General features: G+C 43.2%; 1 protein-coding gene and 1 non-coding gene across 4 annotated transcripts; both read right to left on the reverse strand.

Moving 5' to 3' along the window:
- Nucleotides 1-88: 88 nt before the first annotated feature.
- intu (inturned planar cell polarity protein) lies at nucleotides 89-21,656 on the reverse strand. Of its 3 annotated transcripts, none has more exons than XM_034105809.2 (17): nucleotides 21,405-21,656; nucleotides 18,662-19,254; nucleotides 17,401-17,486; nucleotides 14,559-14,774; nucleotides 12,287-12,405; nucleotides 12,087-12,176; nucleotides 11,495-11,572; nucleotides 7,684-7,867; nucleotides 7,274-7,327; nucleotides 6,040-6,102; nucleotides 3,533-3,742; nucleotides 2,952-3,044; nucleotides 2,093-2,494; nucleotides 1,852-1,946; nucleotides 1,585-1,774; nucleotides 688-824; nucleotides 89-419 (listed from the first exon to the last, which is right to left on the reverse strand). In XM_034105809.2, exons 1-17 carry the CDS (start codon nucleotides 21,488-21,490, stop codon nucleotides 308-310), a joined length of 2,808 nt encoding a protein of 935 aa, XP_033961700.1. In that variant the 5' UTR covers nucleotides 21,491-21,656; the 3' UTR covers nucleotides 89-307. The 3 variants fall into 3 exon arrangements, with proteins under 3 accessions (XP_033961700.1, XP_033961699.1, XP_033961701.1); XM_034105808.2 differs by lacking the exon at nucleotides 21,405-21,656 and adding an exon at nucleotides 20,605-20,838; XM_034105810.2 differs by lacking the exons at nucleotides 6,040-6,102; nucleotides 21,405-21,656 and adding an exon at nucleotides 20,605-20,838.
- trnan-guu (transfer RNA asparagine (anticodon GUU)) lies at nucleotides 13,915-13,988 on the reverse strand. Its single transcript has one exon. It is a non-coding gene; the product is annotated as a tRNA-Asn (tRNA).
- Nucleotides 21,657-22,341: the final 685 nt, after the last annotated feature.

A 22,341-nucleotide genomic window follows, 5' to 3' on the forward strand; every position in this document is an offset into this window, starting at 1 on the left:
TGTTGCTATTTGCCGTCAACATGAAGCATAGCTGCAGCAGAATACTTCCAGTTGGTCCAGCCTAGTAACCGTTAGGGCGTCTGCTCTTAACAGAGGGAAACACCACGTTTTCTGAGGTATTCAGTGATTGGCTTTCCACTTCCACATTAAGACGTGTGCACACGTCTGTGGTCGGCAACAAAGCACAAAACCATGACCGGTTAGAACTCACTGCTATATAATAATAATCCCAACAGTTTTTTTCCTGAGAGTTCAACAGATGCTCAGAAGTGTTGTAGTGTGTCCATCCTTCTGGTCACAGATCTGATCACAAGGCCAGGCCGAAGGAGAGTCTGAAGGCCATCTCCACGGGAACCTCTGCCACCGAGTCGTGGAAACACACGTAGAACTCCTGAGGGACCGGCTCGAGCAGCATGCGACTGAGACATGGAAAAACACATTAGACTGGGGGGGGAAAGGCAGGCTTGATATGTTCAGCAAATTATCCAGAATGTCATTTTGGAAGTTAGAGATAATCATGAGATGTCATAAGACACACAGATGGATCAAAACCTTTTTTTTTTTTTTTATGTACTTCTAAAAATAGTTAAAAGCACAAATGAAGGCAAAACGCTCTCCAGTAGAACGGGGACGTTGAGCCTAATTCCAATAGTTCATCCATAGTTATCATGTAATAGGATGGTGTACCCGATCACCCAGTAGGTCATGGTGGGAGCGGGCTTCCTCTGGTCCGTCCAGTTCTCAGGTTTGCACTGAAACAGGACCCCGTGCTCCTTCACTGGGCCGAGACCCCAGCCCTGAGGCCGGTCTGCAGCGCGCCGGCCCTGCAGGGGACAGGTCATTCATTATACCGTCCATCTTTGCATATTTTGGACATACTATGTGTTTTTTTCAGAACATTGGACATGTATTTTCTTTAGCATATTTTGGACATCCCCTCGGTGGGACGAATAAAGGTATTCGGATGTTGTTTTTTGCATTTTTCCGACATAACTATACTATGTCGTTTTTTGCATATTTGCAACTATTGTACTATACTAGTTGCAAATATGCAAAAAATGAAAGTATAGTATTTTCAAAAACGACATAGTATAGTAGTAGTATAGTATGTCGTTTTTTTTGCATACTTTCAAAATACTATACTCTGTTTTTTTTGCATATTTTCGACATACAGTATTACGTTTCTTTGCATATTGCATATTATCGACATAGGCAAGGCAAGTTTATTTATATAGCACTTTTCAACACAAGGCAATTCAAAGTGCTTTACAAAAAATGAAAGACATTAAGAAAATGGCATTTAAAATCAGTCATTAAAAATAAAAGCTAATAAAATAAACATAAAAAGAAAAAATACATGGATAAAAGTTACAGTGCAGTTTAAGATATGAATAGTTCCATTAAAAGCAGCAACAAAAAGAAAAGTCTTCAGCCTGGATTTAAAAGTAGTAAGAGTTGCAGCGGACCTGCAGGTTTCTGGGACATAGTATGACGTTTCTTTGCATATTTTCGACCCAGTATGTTGATCAGATACGGTCTGCGTTTCTAAACACATTTCTTCATGGCCTCCTAGAGGTGACCCACCCTGGCCGGCAGGCTCTGCTGGAACGCGGCGCGGATAGAGAGGCAGCAGTGGTGGAAGTTGCGGATGAGCTGCGGGTGGATGGAGCCGCTGAGCTGAGCCTCCTCCCTGTGGGTCGGGGCGATGAAGATCCCCTGGACACTCTCCATCACGACGTAGTGGAACAACGTGTTCTCTGCTCCAGAGGTCAGTCTGTCACAACGAGAAGAAGGTTTTTAGCAAGTTCTAGCCAAAATGTTAAAATACAAGAAATGCATCTCATCACCCACTTCATGGTGTTGTACATCTCCTCCGTCTCCCGTTCCGTCAGGGTCTTCTTCAGGGTGCCCAGGAAGAATGGGTTCGGGTGCTTCATCCTGGGAATCTGATGACAAAGCATTTTTACCCTGTGGTCTGAGTGTGGTATGTTATACGTCATTTAGCCTGTTGTTTTAAATCTACATTCCTCTGAAGACACAGTAATAAACAACAGGAACAAGTATAAGCCTCAAGGAAAGACTCCAACTGTACCTTAAAGAGTCCTCCGCTGCCTCCACTCCCCTCAGACCCTCCGGACCCCAGGGAGTCCCGACGGCCCCCCAGCTTTCTCCCCGAGTCCGGTGTAGAGTGTGGACTGAGGCCTGGAGCCAGTGATGTCCCAGCATCCATCTGGCCCTCGCTGCCGCTGTCCGATTGGCTGCTCCGCTGGGCCTTCTCTCCGAACAGGCTGCGGCCCCTCGACCCCCCCGAGGAGCCTCTGACGGCCCCCGCCAGCTTACTGAAGACGGGGGAGGACGAGGCAAGGCTGTCCAGGCGGTCGCGGGCCGCGGGGAGGAACCAGTCGGCACAGGACAGGCAGGGGGCCGGGGGGGCGTTCAGGCGCTCCTCAACACCAGCCTGCAACACCTCCAGCTGCAGCAGGGTGGCCTTCACCTGGGCTCAGAGAGGAGTGGCACTTTATAGGCAGGATGAGTGAGGGGGGTACAAGGACCTCACATTCAAGATGTCATGACGCCAAGAAATTAACTGGCAACACAATTTGACTTAAATGAAATAGTAGCAATTAATACGTCGTCATCCCCACAAAACAAACGAACACTGAGCAAACCTCCCTTCCCCCTCCGAACTAACACACACTTGATTTGCTTTTTCATCCATATTAGTTCTTAATCTTAGTGTTTGCATTTGACAATAAAAACCTTGAAAAATGAATGTCGCAGTACTTCTATTTTTCTTGTAAGACTTGATGCATTCCTCGGCTACAGAATGTCCCGTTATCCTTCCTCGTCAGTGTAGTGGACACAGTATCTCCGCCTATGTACATTCTTTAGGCTGTAAGAGCGACGAGGTGATGTGTTAGGCATTAGCTGTGAAGAATCACAAGGTTCACCTGATCTACGTAGACACAGTCGGGTCCTGGAGAGCCCAGAGCGGCTGAAGCACAGCCGCCGGCCTCCAGCAGCACGCACTGCATGAAGTGCCTCTGAGGAGGGGGGGGAGAGAGACAGAAAAATATAACTTGTACCATGTAAAAAATATAGTAGAAATCGGGCAACAAGGAGTGATTGGTGTGGAGGAAATTCTTAAGGGAAACTGATAAATGATTAATGGACAAAGTTTGTCTTTGTTATATTTAATAAAGTAATAAAGTCAATATACAAGTGAAATCCCAAATGTAGGAACAGAGCTACTTCATCCTCAAGATAGAGAAGTTCTGCACCCCGAACACAGCTGACAGTCGCACTGTAAAGCAGAGAAAATAGCCAACTGGTCCCACCCTTACATTCCCTTTATGAAACCCCCCAGTCCCTAACCAGTTGCATACCCCCCTTTGCCCTCCTGCAATGTAAACCCTTAACATATGTCTGTTAAACACAAGTACAGTGTAGCAGTGTGTAACAGGCACTCGGAGTATAAGACTAGAGGTATTAAATGACTATGATACTTTGACACGACAGTTGGCCTCCTCACCAGCCCCACTATGAGGAGGAAGTGGCGTCCTTGGGGTTGGCTGTATCCTGGGTTGTTGGTGCTCGCTCTCTGCTGGGGGAACACCTCCCTCCAGATGACCAGCTGACCCACGCGCTGCTCAGAGGCCAGAGGCAGCAGGCAGTAGTGCTGGCAGTACAGGCACACGTCCAGCAGGTCCTCTTTAGGCAGGTGGTTGGCGATCAGGTAGGACTGCAAGGGGAGCGTGTAGACAATTAAGTGCAGTTTTTATCAAACAAGTGTAGCGTTTAAAGCCAGCATTGTGAGCGAAAATACATTTGAGAGAGTAATAAAACTTATTTTTACGCTGCTATGGACAATCTGGCACTAATGTACATCCCCAAAGATATTGAAGTAACTGTCTTTTGTATGTATTGATTGTTGTGCTTTTATCTTAATGTGTGCATATGTGTCTGTTGGCTGTGTATATATATAGGATGTACATATTTTTATATATATTTGTATTTTTCTATTGTGGGAAACGGTATTTCGATCTCTCTGTCTGTACACACAAACTGAAAGATTGACAATAAAGTTGACTTTGAAGTACAAAAAGCACTTCAACCATATCATTGTTTAGTTAACTGCAGTGAAAGATACAGGCAGGGCTTTGTTGAACTCCGTTTCACTTTAAAACAGAAGGAATGCATTCTCATTATCTTTATAAACAAAGCTTTCTAAAGGTCCCACTTCATTTCTATGTGTAATGATAAAACACATCTAAATACCAAGATGAGATTCTTCCCTTCATGCCAAGTGATTCTCACACCTTCACTGGTAGAGGGGAGAGCTCACTGTCCTGCGTGTTCTGCTATCGTGTGCTGCTGATAGCTGGCTGCTGTTGCCATACTCTTAGATCAGGGGTGCCCACACTTTTTTAGCTTGGGAGCTACTTTTAAAATGACCAAGCCCAAAAGATCTACCTCCAGGGCCGCCCCCCTGCCCCCTCATAACGGCATGAACCCGTATGGCACAATACAACTCGGACTGGCTTTCCTGTACGTCAATCAAGTGGAAAATGCCATAGTAAGGATGGATGAGAGGCTGACTTTAAAAAAATATATATATATTTTTCTTTTCCAATGCCATGCGATCTACCCACACTACCTTTGCGATCGACGTAATGGGCACCCCTGCCTTAGATGCATAAGTGGGTCACCCGGTGAGGTGGTTTTCTTGAAGTATCTTTGTAATTACATTATGATATGAGAGATATGAGAGATGAGTGATATGAGAGATATGAGTGATATGAGCGATATGAGATATGAGTGATATGAGAGATGAGTGATATGAGCGATGAGTGATATGAGATATGAGAGATGAGTGATATGAGATATGAGTGATATGAGATATGAGTGATATGAGAGATGGGTGATATGAGTGATATGAGAGATATGAGATATGAGTGATATGAGATATGAGAGATGAGTGATATGAGCGATGAGTGATATGAGATATGAGAGATGAGTGATATGAGATATGAGTGATATGAGAGATATGAGATATGAGTGATATGAGAGATGAGTGATATGAGCGATATGAGATATGAGTGATATGAGATATGAGTGATATGAGCGATATGAGATATGAGTGATATGAGATATGAGAGATGAGTGATATGAGCGATATGAGTGATATGAGATATGAGAGATATGAGTGATGAGAGATATGAGAGATGAGTGATATGAGATATGAGATATGAGTTATATGAGTGATATGAGTGATATGAGTAATATGAGTGATATGAGAGATGAGTGATATGAGAGATGAGTGATATGAGAGATGAGTGATATGAGTGATATGAGATATGAGTGATATGAGAGATATGAGTGATATGAGATATGAGTGATATGAGATATGAGTGATATGAGAGATATGAGATATGAGTGATATGAGATATGAGTGATATGAGATATGAGTGATATGAGATATGAGAGATGAGTGATATGAGAGATGAGTGATATGAGATATGAGTGATATGAGATATGAGTGATATGAGTGATATGACATATGAGTGATATGAGATGAGTGATATGAGATGAGTGATATGAGAGATATGAGAGATGAGTGATATGAGATATGAGTGATATGAGAGATGAGTGATATGAGATATGAGTGATATGAGAGATGAGCGATATGAGAGATGAGCGATATGAGAGATGAGCGATATAAGAGATGAGCGATATGAGAGATGAGCGATATGAGAGATGAGCGATATGAGTGATATGAGAGATATGAGATATGAGTGATATGAGAGATGAGAGATATGAGCGATATGAGAGATATGAGATATGAGTGATATGAGAGATATGAGATATGAGCGATATGAGAGATATGAGTGATATGAGTGATATGAGAGATGAGCGATATGAGCGATATGAGCGATATGAGAGATATGAGATATGAGCGATATGAGATATGAGTGATATGAGAGATGAGTGATATGAGATATGAGAGATGAGCGAGTGTGTTTTCACTGAGACCCCTACCTTGTAGAACAAACAGGAGCCAAGAATGACATACAGACGCCTCAGGCCAAAAAAGTCCTCAGACTGTTAGAGAAGGAAATAAAGATAAATAAATAGAACAAATAGAGTAGTGACATTGTTTGACCTCGATACAAATCGGACCTCTTATAAACCAGGAACTCTTTAAACAACAATCAACAAATAAGGAATCTTAACAAAGCTCAATGGAGCTTCAACTGAACTCAACCACTTCCTGTATGAATCTCCCCTCACTCTCACTTCGTCTGACCTAAAGTGCTGCTTCATGTAATCGGCTAGCGCTGCACGTACACAGGCAAACCAGACATTAGCTTCTCATTAATAATACAAGTCTGACCTTTCCTCTCCCCTGCTGAGGCCAGAGAGCAGGTGGCGTCTCAGCTCACATGCATGTACCAACACACAGCAGGATTAAGGACCATGTGTGGGTCTAAAGCCGACAGCCCCTACTTGTAATTGGCTAAATTGTTATGATCGACGTCCATGACTATTAGTGATGTGTCGGTCGCGAACGAGCCGATTCTTTTGAACGGCTCTTTGGTACGAACGAGGGGAACCGAGTCGTACTTGGTGAGAGCCGTTCTTGTTATCGTTCAATCGTTGGTCCGCACTCACTGCCTGCCAACATCCACTCGCCTTTACAAAGCTTGAATTTGTTCCCCACACGTATTCTGTGAAGACCTGCCCCTATACTTGATTGGTAGGTTTCAGCACGAGGAGTGAGGTGGGGTGGGTCTTAACGGAATACGCGAGAGAGAGAAGTCATAACAAGTGGTTCGGGACGACGTGTTTTTCGTATGGAAAATCAGCCAAACGCGAAAACGCAGCTTGGATGCACTTCAACCAAAACCCAGGCAGTGATAAAGCGCACCATTTGTAAAAGGCAACATATCCTTTAAAGCAGGGTCAACAAATAATCTCCATCGCCACTTAAAAACACAGTATCTAATATTAAGAGTTGCGTGAATTTCATTCAAGGCAACTGTATTTACTTAACACATACAGAGGGTAAATTCAAAGTAGTACATTCACTGACGTGGATATGGCGCCACCTTGTGTCATGTTTACAATGCAGATTATTGACATTAGGTGATGGCAATACAGTCAATCATTATCCTGGTGATTATTTCGCAGATAAACCTATCAACCCCGCCCCCTTTAAAAATGGATATAAAAGTATGTAACGCTTGACAGCAGTACTGGTGTGTTTTCTCACCATTTCTCCAAAATCAGAAGACTCGAAATCAGAGAGAACAGTATCCACCTCCATCTGTAGAGAGAGAACATCAGATAAAAGCTTAATAGCATTTAAAATATGTTAAATCCTTTTGTATTTCCAATTACTTATAGTCTTATCCAAAGTCTAAACACCTGCATGTATCCACTTTAACCACACATCATTACATTTGCATCTATTTTCAATACAGATACTCTATGAATGATTGGACACTAGAGGGCGCCATTGCTACATTTTAAAATAACTTCTTCACAACCAACATTAAACAATTTAAAAAAAGAGACACTGCAATAATCAAATATCTGTTACCACTGCATTTACTTCGACTCCATCACTAATTACACGTCTACATGATATTCTTGTCTCCGTCCCCACAGAGAGAAATGAACCTTGATTTCTGCAGGCAGCGTGAGCCATCGGACCGCCGGCAGTCCGTCCAGAAAGAGGGTCCCTGAGACGTCGGTGGGGGGGGCGGAGGAGCCGTCCCGCAGGCGCGACGGCTGGATGAGCTGCTGGAAGAACAGGCAGAAGAAGTGGTCCAACCTGGGGGCGTGGTCCGCCTGGCAGAACGCTCTACAGAGGACACAATGAAGAACAAGTCAATCATAGGACTACAGAAGAATGACTACATTTCAAGAACTACAAATACCATGGCTGCCTTGGTAGCAGTCAAGTCGCAGTTTACATCTACAGTATGTCAAGCAGAGAGCATACTGGGCTCTATGCTCTACCTGCTTTTCAGACAAATCGCTTTTCAAGTTATTCATCCCCTCTGAACTCAAACTTTTAAATTCTTGATAGGTTTTTTAACTTGATTATTTATTTATTTATTATTGGGATGCTATGAAACTACTTATCGTGTGAATTGGAATGATCCACACCCCGGCTCCCGGGTGTATCTGTGTGCTTTCTTCCTGTATGTTCCTGCCTCTGTCCCTGACATGATCTGCTCACAACCTCCCTATGTGTCTTCCCTTCAGTCTTTCCTATGTGTCTTCCCTTCAGTCTTTCCTATGTGTCATCCCTTCAGTCTTTCCTATGTGTCTTCCCTTCAGTCTTTCCTATGTGTCTTCCCTTCAGTCTTCCCTATGTGTCTTCCCTTTAGTCTTTCCTATGTGTCTTCCCTTTAGTCTTTCCTATGTGTCTTCCCTTTAGTCTTTCCTTCAGTCTTTCCTATGTGTCTTCCCTTTAGTCTTCCCTATGTGTCTTCCCTTTAGTCTTTCCTATGTGTCTTCCCTTCAGTCTTCCCTATGTGTCTTCCCTTCAGTCTTTCCTATGTGTCTTCCCTGTGTGTCTTCCCTTTAGTCTTCCCTACGTGTCTTCCCTTTAGTCTTCCCTATGTGTCTTCCCTTTAGTCTTTCCTATGTGTCTTCCCTTCAGTCTTTCCTATGTGTCTTCCCTTCAGTCTTCCCTATGTGTCTTCCCTTCAGTCTTTCCTATGTGTCTTCCCTTTAGTCTTCCCTATGTGTCTTCCCTTCAGTCTTTCCTATGTGTCTTCCCTTTAGTCTTCCCTATGTGTCTTCCCTTCAGTCTTTCTATGTGTCTTCCCTTCAGTCTTCCCTATGTGTCTTCCCTTCAGTCTTTCCTATGTGTCTTCCCTTCAGTCTTTCCTATGTGTCTTCCCTTCAGTCGTTCCTATGTGTCTTCCCTTCAGTCTTTCCTTTAGTCTTCCCTTCAGTCATTCCTATGTGTCTTCCCTTCAGTCTTTCCTATGTGTCTTCCCTTCAGTCTTTCCTATGTGTCTTCCCTATGTGTCTTCCCTTCAGTCTTTCCTTTAGTCTTTCCTTCAGTCTTTCCTATGTGTCTTCCCTTCAGTCTTTCCTATGTGTCTTCCCTTCAGTCTTTCCTATGTGTCTTCCCTTCAGTCTTTCCTATGTGTCTTCCCTTCAGTCTTTCCTACGTGTCTTCCCTTCAGTCTTTCCTACGTGTCTTCCCTTCAGTCTTTCCTATGTGTCTTCCCTTTAGTCTTTCCTATGTGTCTTCCCTTTAGTCTTTCCTATGTGTCTTCCCTTCAGTCTTTCCTATGTGTCTTCCCTTTAGTCTTTCCTATGTGTCTTCCCTTCAGTCTTTCCTATGTGTCTTCCCTTCAGTCTTCCCTATGTGTCTTCCCTTTAGTCTTTCCTATGTGTCTTCCCTTTAGTCTTTCCTATGTGTCTTCCCTTTAGTCTTTCCTTCAGTCTTTCCTATGTGTCTTCCCTATGTGTCTTCCCTTTAGTCTTTCCTATGTGTCTTCCCTTCAGTCTTCCCTATGTGTCTTCCCTTCAGTCTTTCCTATGTGTCTTCCCTGTGTGTCTTCCCTTTAGTCTTCCCTACGTGTCTTCCCTTTAGTCTTCCCTATGTGTCTTCCCTTTAGTCTTTCCTATGTGTCTTCCCTTCAGTCTTTCCTATGTGTCTTCCCTTCAGTCTTCCCTATGTGTCTTCCCTTCAGTCTTTCCTATGTGTCTTCCCTTTAGTCTTCCCTATGTGTCTTCCCTTCAGTCTTTCTATGTGTCTTCCCTTCAGTCTTCCCTATGTGTCTTCCCTTCAGTCTTTCCTATGTGTCTTCCCTTCAGTCTTTCCTATGTGTCTTCCCTTCAGTCGTTCCTATGTGTCTTCCCTTCAGTCTTTCCTTTAGTCTTCCCTTCAGTCATTCCTATGTGTCTTCCCTTCAGTCTTTCCTATGTGTCTTCCCTTCAGTCTTTCCTATGTGTCTTCCCTATGTGTCTTCCCTTCAGTCTTTCCTTTAGTCTTTCCTTCAGTCTTTCCTATGTGTCTTCCCTTCAGTCTTTCCTATGTGTCTTCCCTTCAGTCTTTCCTATGTGTCTTCCCTTCAGTCTTTCCTATGTGTCTTCCCTTCAGTCTTTCCTACGTGTCTTCCCTTCAGTCTTTCCTACGTGTCTTCCCTTCAGTCTTTCCTACGTGTCTTCCCTTTAGTCTTTCCTATGTGTCTTCCCTTTAGTCTTTCCTATGTGTCTTCCCTTCAGTCTTTCCTATGTGTCTTCCCTTTAGTCTTTCCTATGTGTCTTCCCTTTAGTCTTTCCTATGTGTCTTCCCTTTAGTCTTCCCTTCAGTCTTTCCTATGTGTCTTCCCTTCAGTCTTTCTTATGTGTCTTCCCTTCAGTCTTTCCTATGTGTCTTCCCTTTAGTCTTTCCTATGTGTCTTCCCTTTAGTCTTCCCTTCAGTCTTTCCTATGTGTCTTCCCTTCAGTCTTTCTTATGTGTCTTCCCTTCAGTCTTTCCTATGTGTCTTCCCTTCAGTCTTTCTTATGTGTCTTCCCTTCAGTCTTTCCTATGTGTCTTCCCTTTAGTCTTTCCTATGTGTCTTTCCTTTAGTCTTTCCTATGTGTCTTCCCTTCAGTCTTTCCTATGTGTCTTCCCTTCAGTCTTTCCTATATGTCTTCCCTTCAGTCTTTCCTACGTGTCTTCCCTTTAGTCTTTCCTATGTGTCTTCCCTTCAGTCTTTCCTATGTGTCTTCCCTTTAGTCTTTCCTATGTGTCTTCCCTTCAGTCTTTCCTATGTGTCTTCCCTTCAGTCTTTCCTATGTGTCTTCCCTTTAGTCTTTCCTATGTGTCTTCCCTTTAGTCTTTCCTATGTGTCTTCCCTTCAGTCTTTCCTATGTGTCTTCCCTTTAGTCTTTCCTATGTGTCTTCCCTTCAGTCTTTCCTATGTGTCTTCCCTTCAGTCTTTCTTATGTGTCTTCCCTTAAGTCTTTCCTATGTGTCTTCCCTTTAGTCTTTCCTATGTGTCTTTCCTTCAGTCTTTCCTTTAGTCTTTCCTATGTGTCTTCCCTTCAGTCTTTCCTATGTGTCTTCCCTTCAGTCTTTCCTATGTGTCTTCCCTTCAGTTTTTCCTACGTGTCTTCCCTTTAGTCTTTCCTATGTGTCTTCCCTTCAGTCTTTCCTATGTGTCTTCCCTTCAGTCTTTCCTTCAGTCTTTCCTATGTGTCTTCCCTTCAGTCTTTCCTATGTGTCTTTCCTTCAGTCTTTCCTATGCGTCTTCCCTTTAGTCTTTCCTATGTGTCCTTGCGGGAAAAAAAACACGTGTGTTCCACCCATTTATAATTAACAAAGACTTCTTTGTTGAAATTATAAATGGGTGGAACACACGTGTTTTTTTATGTTATATATATATATATGTTTCGCATCAAGCAGAACAAAATGCCTGCCAAAAAGGGGCAGTTTGACCAGGCTCTCTCAGCAGGAAAGCAAAGAGCGACCCACCTGTCCAAGGAGCCGTACATCACTTTCAGCGTCCGGACCACGTCTCCCACCACCGTCTGCAGACACAGCAGAGGAACTCTGGAGGACACGGAGACATGTTGAACCCAGACATGAATGAACGTCAGCGGATATCATCAAATACCGGGACTAACTGCCAGGAACCATGAAGCGAAAACATTTCATAGGTTTTTTTTCTCAACGTTGGTGTTCCTAAAAAATCTATCTGTGAGCTTTTAAGCATGAATGAATTTCATAATGATCGGGTTGACCTGGTTTCTAAAACTATAAAACGTGGGGTAAAACGAGTCGTCTCATGAACAACCACAAGCTCCTTAAAGGAGGTATTCATGCTGCCAGCAGAGGACGAAACGTAGACCGTACGCACGTTGAAATTGTTTTAACAGATACGGCTCTTAAATACGTCTCCACTTCCACACATGAAGCTCATTTCTAATCTCTTAGAAATGTGCAACTGCCATATGAAATTCAATCTTGCCGGGCGATGTCTACGTTGTTTTTTTCATCAGTCTGCAGTTAAAATGAAATGTGGGGGATTTTACAGTGTCTGTGGGAAACGAGTGTTTCGTGCTACCTCTCGGCAGGAAGACCGATGACTAGAAGATTGTTGCTTTCCTTCCAGTAGCCCACATGGACCAGCTGCTTCCCGAGCAGGAGAGAAGAGCTGGGGGAGAGGATAGAGGAGACGAGTGAGCAAAGTGTAGAACATCCAGGAATGAACTGAAAAGTTAGTTATTTGAGGGGAACTACAACTGGGATTAAATGTTAACCCACCTGAGTATCCTTCCTCCCGTGACGTTCTCCAGCATGTCACACAGCGTGAGGAAGATCCCCCTCACTCCCTTCAGCTGCCCCGATGCTTCGGACGCAGGGTACTGGTACAAGATCTCCTCCTGCAGACACAGTCACACAGTCACACAGAGATAAAAGTGTTGCCGTGTGTCACAAAGATATATATTCAGCTGACAGAAACCCCTCTGGTGAGCCGATCAAAAGAAATGTCACATAAAAAGGGTTTTACTGTTCAACCCATTTCCCCTTTGGAGCGGATACCTACACGTCACTTTAAAAGATTAATGTTCCTAAAATATTTGACATGTCGGACTGTCCAGAGTAAAGAAGAGTGGATTCAGGAAGTTCGCTGAAGCTCAGAGAAACTCATCAGTGCGTCCTGTAATATGTGCACACAAATCGTTTTCACGGTCGAAGTATGAACATTATTTCTGACTATTGACGAGAGGGTTCTTCGGGCAGATTCGGCGTATAGTTTGTAAGATTCCTCGCAGCACACTGTCAACTTGAAAGAATACAGAGTGGATAAGAGCTGAGCCGCTGAGGGGATACAAACCTTGAATGAACGGGCCCCTCGTAGCCTTGCCAACCAGAACACCAAAACAACAGCAACAGCCATCACTTAAGCTACGTCTCGTCAAGCCAGGAAATGCTCAGATCACAAAATCCTCACACGGCTAAGAATCTAAATAGCACTGTGGTTTCTACGCTGCAATCAAAGGACTAACAAGTGGATCTGCACGACTCTGTCATTTAGGAAATCCCCCGCTGGCTGATGAGGCTGCGGACATCAAAGTCTACTCGGATGTTTGGGTGGAAAAATACCAATAATTGCAGATACAAAAAAGGAACTACAGTTTAACGGTACAAGAACATAATATACACAATATATCTGAATGCACATTGTGACCATGACTGTTGAATTTTTATTTTATTTATTTCATTGTCTTTTATTTATGATCTTGTACTTGTGTTTTCTATCATTGTTATAAGCCAAGAAAAGCCACAAGTACAATGTGGTTTCTCTGTTTTGTTTCTCCGTTATGTACAAACTTAACTCAATAAAGAAGGTGTCTGGGTGTAAAACAATATACAATAGGGACCAAACACATAGGAAATGATGATGTTTTGTATATAGACTACGGCACTTTCGCAAAGATGGCATGTGTGGATTCACCCTAAAGAGACAGGCGCTTCACTCGGGGGAAGGAGCCTCAACCTCCCCCCTTTCTCTCTGCTTTCTGTTACTGGCAGCCACAGGATTTGGAGACCGTCAGAGCAGTAGTTTTCTCTAGAAGTCTGACCTAAAAGCTTCCCACTCCTGTGCTTGAGATTTCCTCTTCAAATCAGGTCATTCTTAACACTCAGATATAAGAATACAGCTCACTTCTTCTGTTTCAAATCCAGTTGTATAGCTGCTCTCAGTCAAATCACCCACTAAGAAAAATGTGATCCCAAAGGGGTAAAGTGGACTGTTCCCACTAGAGTTAGATGCATGCGTTCTTCCTTTCGCTACGCCACTCTCTCCTAATTATTTGTACCCTTATCCTACTGCACAGATATCTGGTTACTCATTCACATGCTCCTGTTATTTTAACGAAAAAACAAGTCGTCCCTGGGTGGGCTTGAACCACCAACCTTTCGGTTAACAGCCGAACGCGCTAACCAATTGCGCCACAGAGACAGCTGCACCAACATGGGTGGAGCTTATATATAAGCTTAAGGGTGGGGGTTGCCTGCTCTAAGGAACTCAGCATTTGCTAAGCAGACACTGGGGGGTTGTTTCATAACACTTTGTTTTACAGCCACAAAAGGAGATTTCTTTATTATCTCAGACTTCAGGCATTTCCATTCTCACTCTTTATTGTGCATCTGTTTTACAAAATCACTCAAGGCTTTTATTGTCCCGTGTGCATAGCTACAGTGTAGTTATGACAATGAAAATCTTAGGTCACAGGCTCCTCCAACAGAACAACACAATAAAACAGATCAAATAGTGCAAGTAAATACAAATAAAATAGAGTTAGTGCAGAATAGTCTATATACAAGTAATTGGAATATATTGATATATTATCACTTTTAAAGCAACCAGGGCAATGGAATAACAGAAAACCATGCACAGAAGGCGGACATTGGCCAAGATAAGGTTTCAATTGAAGTTAAGATAGAAGTCTTTAATGAGGTTTGTTGGTTAATTTGTGATTCATTTTGCATTGTGCATAAATGTTTTATCATACACTTCACACCGACTGACCTCTTCCTGCGGTGACGCCGAGTCCAGTTTGAGCGAGAGGAACATGACGATGTGCGGGACGTGTGCAATGGACATCTGAAGCTCGGCGGTGTCTTCGCCCCACAGCAGACGCACCAGCTGGCTGACGGGAGGAGAGGCCTTCGTCTTACGGACCGATGAAGTGTCCTCAGCTCTGCTGTCGTCCGCCGGAGCCAACGTCTCCAACAACAGCCTCACCTGGCAGAGGAGCGATGACAAATGTCCATCAATCGAGGTGTATTTGTAAAGCCCGATATCACACGTTCTTTGTCTCGGGGGGCTTTACGGTTTATACAGAATACGAAACCCTCTGTCCTTAGACTCGCACACAAGGACAAACTCCAAAAGCAACAGAGGAGGACCCTTCTCCAAAGACGGACAATAGGTGTTGTGTGTTTAAAAGAAAAAGAAAATACATTTATAACAAAGACAGTCGAAATGCTAGAAAGGATAACGTGTCTATATATAAGGAGGAGATAGATCCAGGTGCATGTCAACAGAAACAACAACATAAAAAAGGGGAGATGGTTTTGAATATCCAGTAATGTTGTTAAAAAACAACAACAAAAAACCACATGTATCTGGTTATAATCAACATTCTAATACAACTGCATCAGGCTGCCTTTTATCCCTGTTAAGAGTTCGTCCATGCTTTAAAAGTAGCCACTATGGCGCTGCATGGTTAGTTACACTTGGCAGTGTTTGTGTGTGTGTGTGTGTGTGTGTGTGTGTGTGTGTGTGTGTGTGTGTGTGGCCTAGCATTACCATCCTTGTGGGGACCTAAATCTGTCACGTGTGGGGAATCGTTAATGTTAGGGTGAAGACTTGGTTAGGATTAGGGTTAGGGTTAGGCATGTGTTGGCTATGGTTACGGTTAGGATAAGTCTCCAGGAAATGCATGTAAGTCAATGTAATGTCCCCTGAAGTGATGTATACATGGTATATGTGTGTGTGTGTGTGTGTGTGTGTGTGTGTGTGTGTGTGTGTGTGTGTGTGTGTGTGTGTGTGTGTGTGTGTGTGGCACGCTGCCAAGAGGGAGAAAACCCTTCAATCCTTACACGATCATTGAGGGTTAGGATGGAGATCGTCTGGGAGAAAGTCACACTCACGTCCAGAGCGAACCGCAGCATAACAAATTGCAGGGATCTGTGTTGGGGTTTTTTGTTTTTCCGTGCTTGTCTGAGCGTGTTTGAGTAAATTATAACCAGACCCGCGCAACCCGAAGGAATCTTCTCTTGTTCATGCGGTCTTTCTTTTACTTTCCATACCACATTGCTCTATTTTACAGAAACAGAGACGGAGCAGCACGGTAATCTAACTAGCACTCGTATGGAAACACATGCAGTGGAGACACAGAGATGAGATACTGGAAGAAATGTCGTAGTTAAAGCAATCTGTCAAATCTCAATTTAAATATTGTCCACCACGTCTGACCATATTATCTGAAAATGACTATATGCAGAAATCCCCAAAAAAACATTAACCCACTATGAAAGGTACAGATCCAGTTAAACCACTAACTGGACACGCCCCACTACATTAGAGTGTTTGACTGTATGCTATAAGCCATGTTATTGAAGATCATGTTTCCGAAACTGACCCAAGCTCCGAGAAATAAATGGGGTGCTGAGGTTGTTACTTTCCACAAAATGCGGGTAGGCATATATTATACGGCACCTACCAAACACATAGAAGGAAATAAATATCATATTCCCCGGGATAAAATGTCGAAACAGTATTTTTCTAATCGAACCATCACTTCAAGAACTCCCGGAGGCCTGTCGGCGGGAACCACAGGCGCCGGCGTCTGGGCTGCGAGCCAATTCAGCCAAAAGCAGCGTTATTATTAAAGAAGAGCCCAATAGGGGTGGAAAGAAAAATACATGTGACGGACCGTTCAATTGGTGACTCTGAGTCCTTGAAGTCGGAGGTTGTGAAAGGGATATCTACAATTGTTTGCAAGAGAAAGCTTTGGTTATATTGAGATGAGGAATTCGTGAAAATGGGTTTAGGCTAACCTCAAATTTGAACAATCACGGGGTGAAGATGCCGAGGGGGCAGCACTTTCTCTCGGCATGAATAAAAAGGATGTGGTTAGTGCGGAGACACACACACACACACACACACACACACACACCAAGGAGTGGCTGAGGCTTCTCCCGCTATAAGGACACGGTGGACTGACTTTAATACTAATATTTATTCCTCCAGAAGTAATAGGTGCCGTGTGGGACGGCTGGCAGACAGAAAAACATCCTCCAACACAATCATCCCGTCAGCAATACATCTCTATTTCAAGTGTCTCGAGGGTCATCGTGGAGTCTGGGGAGCCTTGTATTTTGCCCCTGCTCTTTTCCCTACAGTGTAATTTAGTTTCCGACTACATCTTCTAATCAGCTGCGCGTCCCAACCCGCTTCCTGTGGGCGCCGAGAAAAGCGCCGCCCCGCAGTCCCGTCTATCCGCCAGCCGCACTCTGTCATTTGCAAATTCCTACTTTGTGATGGTCTGCTTTCTCGCTGGAAACGCACGACTGAGGCACGGGCCGGAAACTTCAGCTGCAAATCAAAAGGATTGTTCCTCAGTAATTGAGGGGTTTCTAATGTCAAACAGCGCTGACTTCTGCTTTCTATTCACATTTGAGCAGCTTAGGTGAACCCATGCATTTCAAAGTACTTTCATGTCTATGTTTTCAGTGTGGGAAGAGACACTCACATCGTGGGCCTCCGAGAAGAAAGGGACTAACAATGCTTTGATCAATATTGATTGCTAACACCTCCAAGCTGTTGTTGTTGCTGTGCTTTTATCTAAAAGGTTTACACACACCTGCGTAGGTCCTGGGATGCAGGACAGAACCCTCTCGATGTTTTCAGAGGAAACGTCCACGTCGTCCACCGCCACGAGCACATCACCTGAACAAAGCGCGAAGAAAAAGGACATTGATCGGTTGGAAACCTGGCTTTAGATAGAAAATAAAACATACTAATAAATAGTGTGGATGTTTCACCCGCTGACATATTTGAATTTGATTTGACGCAGCAAGAAATTGGAAGTAGAAAAACCAGAAAGGAGGAGATGATAGATCTAGATTCACAGGTGACGGTAATGCGGTCCACAATAAAGGAAATTCATTTCACGTTAAATTGAAACAACGTAAGCACAGCATCAACGATTCATGACGAGGTTTTTAATCCCCGAAATTAAGCGTAGAAGAAAACGGCATAAAAAGATATTTGTCTATTGTCTGTAAATGTGTGTCACGATGGGTACAATATCCTTCGATTGCTAACAAAATACATTAATCTGATCCTTAATCTGAGTTTCTGGAAGGCAAACTGAAAAGGGATATGCCGCCATTACCGGTGACTAAATAAAACCCGGATTAAAAGGACATGTTTCTCAGTCTGGAACCATTTGGGATGAGATGCCTTTCATGTTTACTTGTCTTAACAGAGTAGTGTGCAGTGTGCTTCTGCCCTCTGCGCTTTATAGACCCAGTAAAGGGAGGACTAACAGCTCCACCTGCTCTGCGTGCAGGGAGGCTGAACGCCATCTCAGTAACGGAGCTATTCCCGGTATTTTACCACTCTTATTGTCTAAGCATGCTGCAGAGAAGCTTCTCAGTCACTCGTGCGGGAAGTCATTTGTGTTGAAGCTCGACGTTCCTCGATCTACTCAAAACTGTCCGATCATTAACCTTGATGGGGACAATCACTTCAGAGGAGACTAGCTTTCCATCAGACATTTCCTCTCAGCTTCATGTTCTTCAGGAAGTGCACTGGACGCTCCACTAGGACTGAATATACTTGCTGCGAAGAGTTAGCAATGAGAAGTAGCTATTAAACTCCTTAGTGGTTCCTCAGCACAGAAACTATGACAAGGTTTTCGTCACTTTGTAGTTGTTGCTATGGATGAATGTTTCTGAACGAGTTTGACACACCAAGGCTAGTTCTTGGTGTACATTTACTCACAACAATACAGAGTCACTATGAATGCTGCGGGCTCCTTTTCTCAAGAGGACTGTGTTGTATTCTTTGCAGCCCGTGATCTGGCAGTGCATTTGTGTGGAGTGGAAATGTGGTCTTACCAATTAGGATTTGTCCACATTTGATGGCCGGGCTGTTGGGTATCAATCCATGGACGGTCAGTCTGTCCTCCTGTCGCACCTCCGGAGGGTCCCCCAGCCCTCGGCTCCAGGAGGCTCGATACACCACCCCCAGCAGCGCCTCCAGCAGGCCTCCACCTTCACAGAGAGGTGCGGAAGACCCTGCCAGACGTTTGGGGTTGAGGTACACACACACTTCCTTCAGCTGCTGGACCGTCACAGCCTGCCTCTGACCCGGCTGGTTCTTCAGGATGGACGCTGGAGCTGACGATAGAGCAGAGTTCTCTTTACCCCCATCCTTTGCTCCAGGTTTGCGCTGAGATGGCCGACGTTTTCTCCTCAGGATCCTGGCTAGCCGTTTGAGCGCGGGCTCGCCTTTAGTCCGAGAGGCGCATCGCTGCTTCTTGTTTTGCTCCGTGAGGATCTCGGCCTCCTTTTCGCTAAAGCGGACGTGATTAGTGGCCACACCTTGATTGGCGTTGGCCAGTGCAGCCTGCTCTTCGCCCTCACTCAGCTCCAGGTAGAAAAGCTCTCCGTTCTTCTGGATGTCGTCGAGCCATTCTGGTTCCAAGTCACTGAGAGAGAAAAGGGAATTGAAAGACGCGTATTATTAAAAGGCAGAGTGGTATGGAACTGGGAAGAGATGGTAAAGTATGAGAGACGTACCATCAATTGTACTTAATATTCTGTTACAGGATTGTATAACATTTGGGAGGTTGGATATCTTGATATTGCGATTAAGCTAACTTCCAAAAAGCTATGCTAAGCTTAGGAGTGAAATGAGTGAATATGTGAATGCCTCCCCTTGCCTGCCACTATATCAATATAACTGTTTATCTCCTGAAAGGAATTATGGTAAAATATTATTTCTGAAGTGTCAGTATTTAGGCGATGCTTGTGAAAATGTGTGCAACTTGTCTCCAAATTATGAATCGATACTGAGACAATTTTCTTATTATCAGAGCTGTACATGTATGAATGAAAAAAACGAAACATGTACAAAGCATGATCACATGCATGTCCAAAATAGTGTACGGTGTATTTAGTGATATTTCCGTGTGGCTTTTCTCTATTTAAAGCTGCTTTGAAGAAGCTGTGGTAAGCAGCTTTGATGTTTTATCCATAAATGTACTGAGGGTGGCGAGAAGCATACAATTATTTATGAAGGTTTACGTCCCAAATTGAAAACAGTTCTTAAGAGCCATGAAAAGCAAAAAGGAGGTGAGATGGAAACTGAGTGGATGTGTTTCACACTCCCTCAAAGCTGGACACAGACTTACATTAACAAGCACTTCTTATGATCACAAACCAACTTAGCGTCTTCAATCAAACAGTGTTTCTTAAAATTAAACTATGGGCTAACTATTTAAGACACAGAAGAGACAAATAATGTAAGTATTTTACAAAAAGTCAATCAAAACTTTGTTCCTCTATAAGTACAACAGTAAAATGCTACACGATGCAACTAGGTCACATATAGATATAATTATATACACACTAAAAGGTCATTCTTCTGCAATATGATTACTTTGACTTGTTATACTTTAAGTACATAGTAATAAGAACACTTACTTTTACTTAAGTAAGGTTTTGAATGCAGGACTTTTACTTGTAATAAAGTAATTTGACAATAACGTATTGTTAATGTTACTAAAGCATCTGAATACTTCTTCCCCTCTGAAGGAGCCACGCACCAAAGCTCACGTTTTAAATGGGAAAGGAACACCATCAAAATGTTAGTGTCGCGTTACAGGATCTCCTGCTAACAAACTTTTCTGTTTGCTAGCTCGTTCAAACATCTGTCAAATCTGCAGTAGATTTACGGGGTTTCACAATGTCAACTCCGCGTATATACGGTGTGTTTGTTTGTTGTCTAAAGGAGGATAAGTGTTTGTTGCCTAAAAGAGGATACATTATCTTCTTACTCTGAGTAGTCGGAGCTGTTGAAACTTGATGTGGATTCACAGTCGTTACCGTGCATTTCAACACCGTCTTCTTCTGTTTTCCCGCCACAAACATTTGTATCGATACACTTTCGGGCGTCTGCAGTCGCCATGTTGATTACGAGACGTTTTACTCCCCATGCAATGCGAGATACTTCTTAAAAAAGCTACTTTGTTTTTTCCAAAACAAACGGTGCTGTTCTGTCGCCATGTTGGAACTCGTTGACGAGCTGACTGGCCACGGTGTGATCACGTGATTCTAAAGAGAGCAATCTGATTGGTGGACAGTGCAGTTGCCCCTAACAACACAGAAGCTTTCTGTTGCCTTGCTGTCTCGGGCATGGGCAGGCAAGTGCGTGCAAGTTTACGTGACAGCACGAGACTCTCGCACGCTAAATAATGTATTTACCACACATAAAACACCAAATACATTATTTTACTATATTTACCGGAACATTTAATATTAAAAATAACACGGAGTAAAATACATCAGAATGTTTGAGAACAACGCTTGAAGTGGGACTGAGGATACAATAACAACTAATTAAATGTACTGTAGAGTGCATTTTTACAATTGTTAGTACGTTTGTGGCATTTAAAATGTTGCATATAATGTCCCTTCTTTCTCCACCTCCCTACCGACCTGCACGAGTCATTTAAATCCCCTCCGGTATTCAGCAAAGCCACTTCGATCAAACAAAAGCACAACACTTTAGGTGTGTGTAAAAACGAGAAAAGAAAGGTAATTGTGCCATCCATGCATCGTGTTACTTGCTACTGACCTGTAAAGAAGAACACTTCGAATTGAATCAAAGTCTTCCAAGTTTTTAGAGAATGATCCTCCCTCTATAGAAATGTTAAACATCATTTGTGTGTCATGTTTTATAGCTCCGGCCAATAACGCTGCGTTAACTCCCAATTGTCCGGTGAATGAAGATGCTATTTAAAACTCCAAAAGAGCCAAAAAAACAGACATTAAAAAGCGACAAAAGTGATCAAAATGTATTCCTTTCCTTTGCCATGTATGCATGCAGTTTCTGCGCCACTATACAGGATGCACTGCGTCTCCAAAAGCGCAACGAATCCTGCTCCAGTTTCTCACGTCAATCACTGGTTTAACACCGACTCTATTCAAAGAGAGCAGAAACCCACTGGTGCTTTTTTTCTTTTTAAGTTTTGAGTGTTTCTCCAGGCCAGCTGAGTGGAATTGGTCCCAATGGTTTTCTTGGCAGGTGGAGCAAAACCCCGCCTACTCTGGGCACCAACAAAACGCTCCGCACACAAGCCTATAATAGAACTGTTTCTATAAGAAGTAGGCTATTCAAGCATGGGAAAATAACGTTACTTAATCCCAACAACAAATCACGTATCTGTTGATACAACAAGTAACAATGCGGCAAAAAACATCGGTTTATATCAGAGTTACATGCAATATAAAGAATTTGGAGTATATAAAATGGTATAATGCTATTTTTATTCCTTCTTATTCCATTCCTGTTATATTTTCAATATTGTTTTAGTTCTCTGCCTGTGTTTTTTTAATTCTTAATACTTTTATGTATGCACCACGACACCAAGTAAAATTCCTATGTATCTGTTAACCAACATGGTTAATAAACCTGATTCTGGTATACGAGTATATAACCATACGCAGGTCATGTTGACATACAGGTTTAAATGACTAACCAGTAACCCGGACCCATATATTCATCATGATTT

Source organism: Pseudochaenichthys georgianus, chromosome 18 (assembly GCF_902827115.2).
Source record: "Pseudochaenichthys georgianus chromosome 18, fPseGeo1.2, whole genome shotgun sequence".
Classification (NCBI taxonomy): domain Eukaryota; kingdom Metazoa; phylum Chordata; class Actinopteri; order Perciformes; family Channichthyidae; genus Pseudochaenichthys; species Pseudochaenichthys georgianus.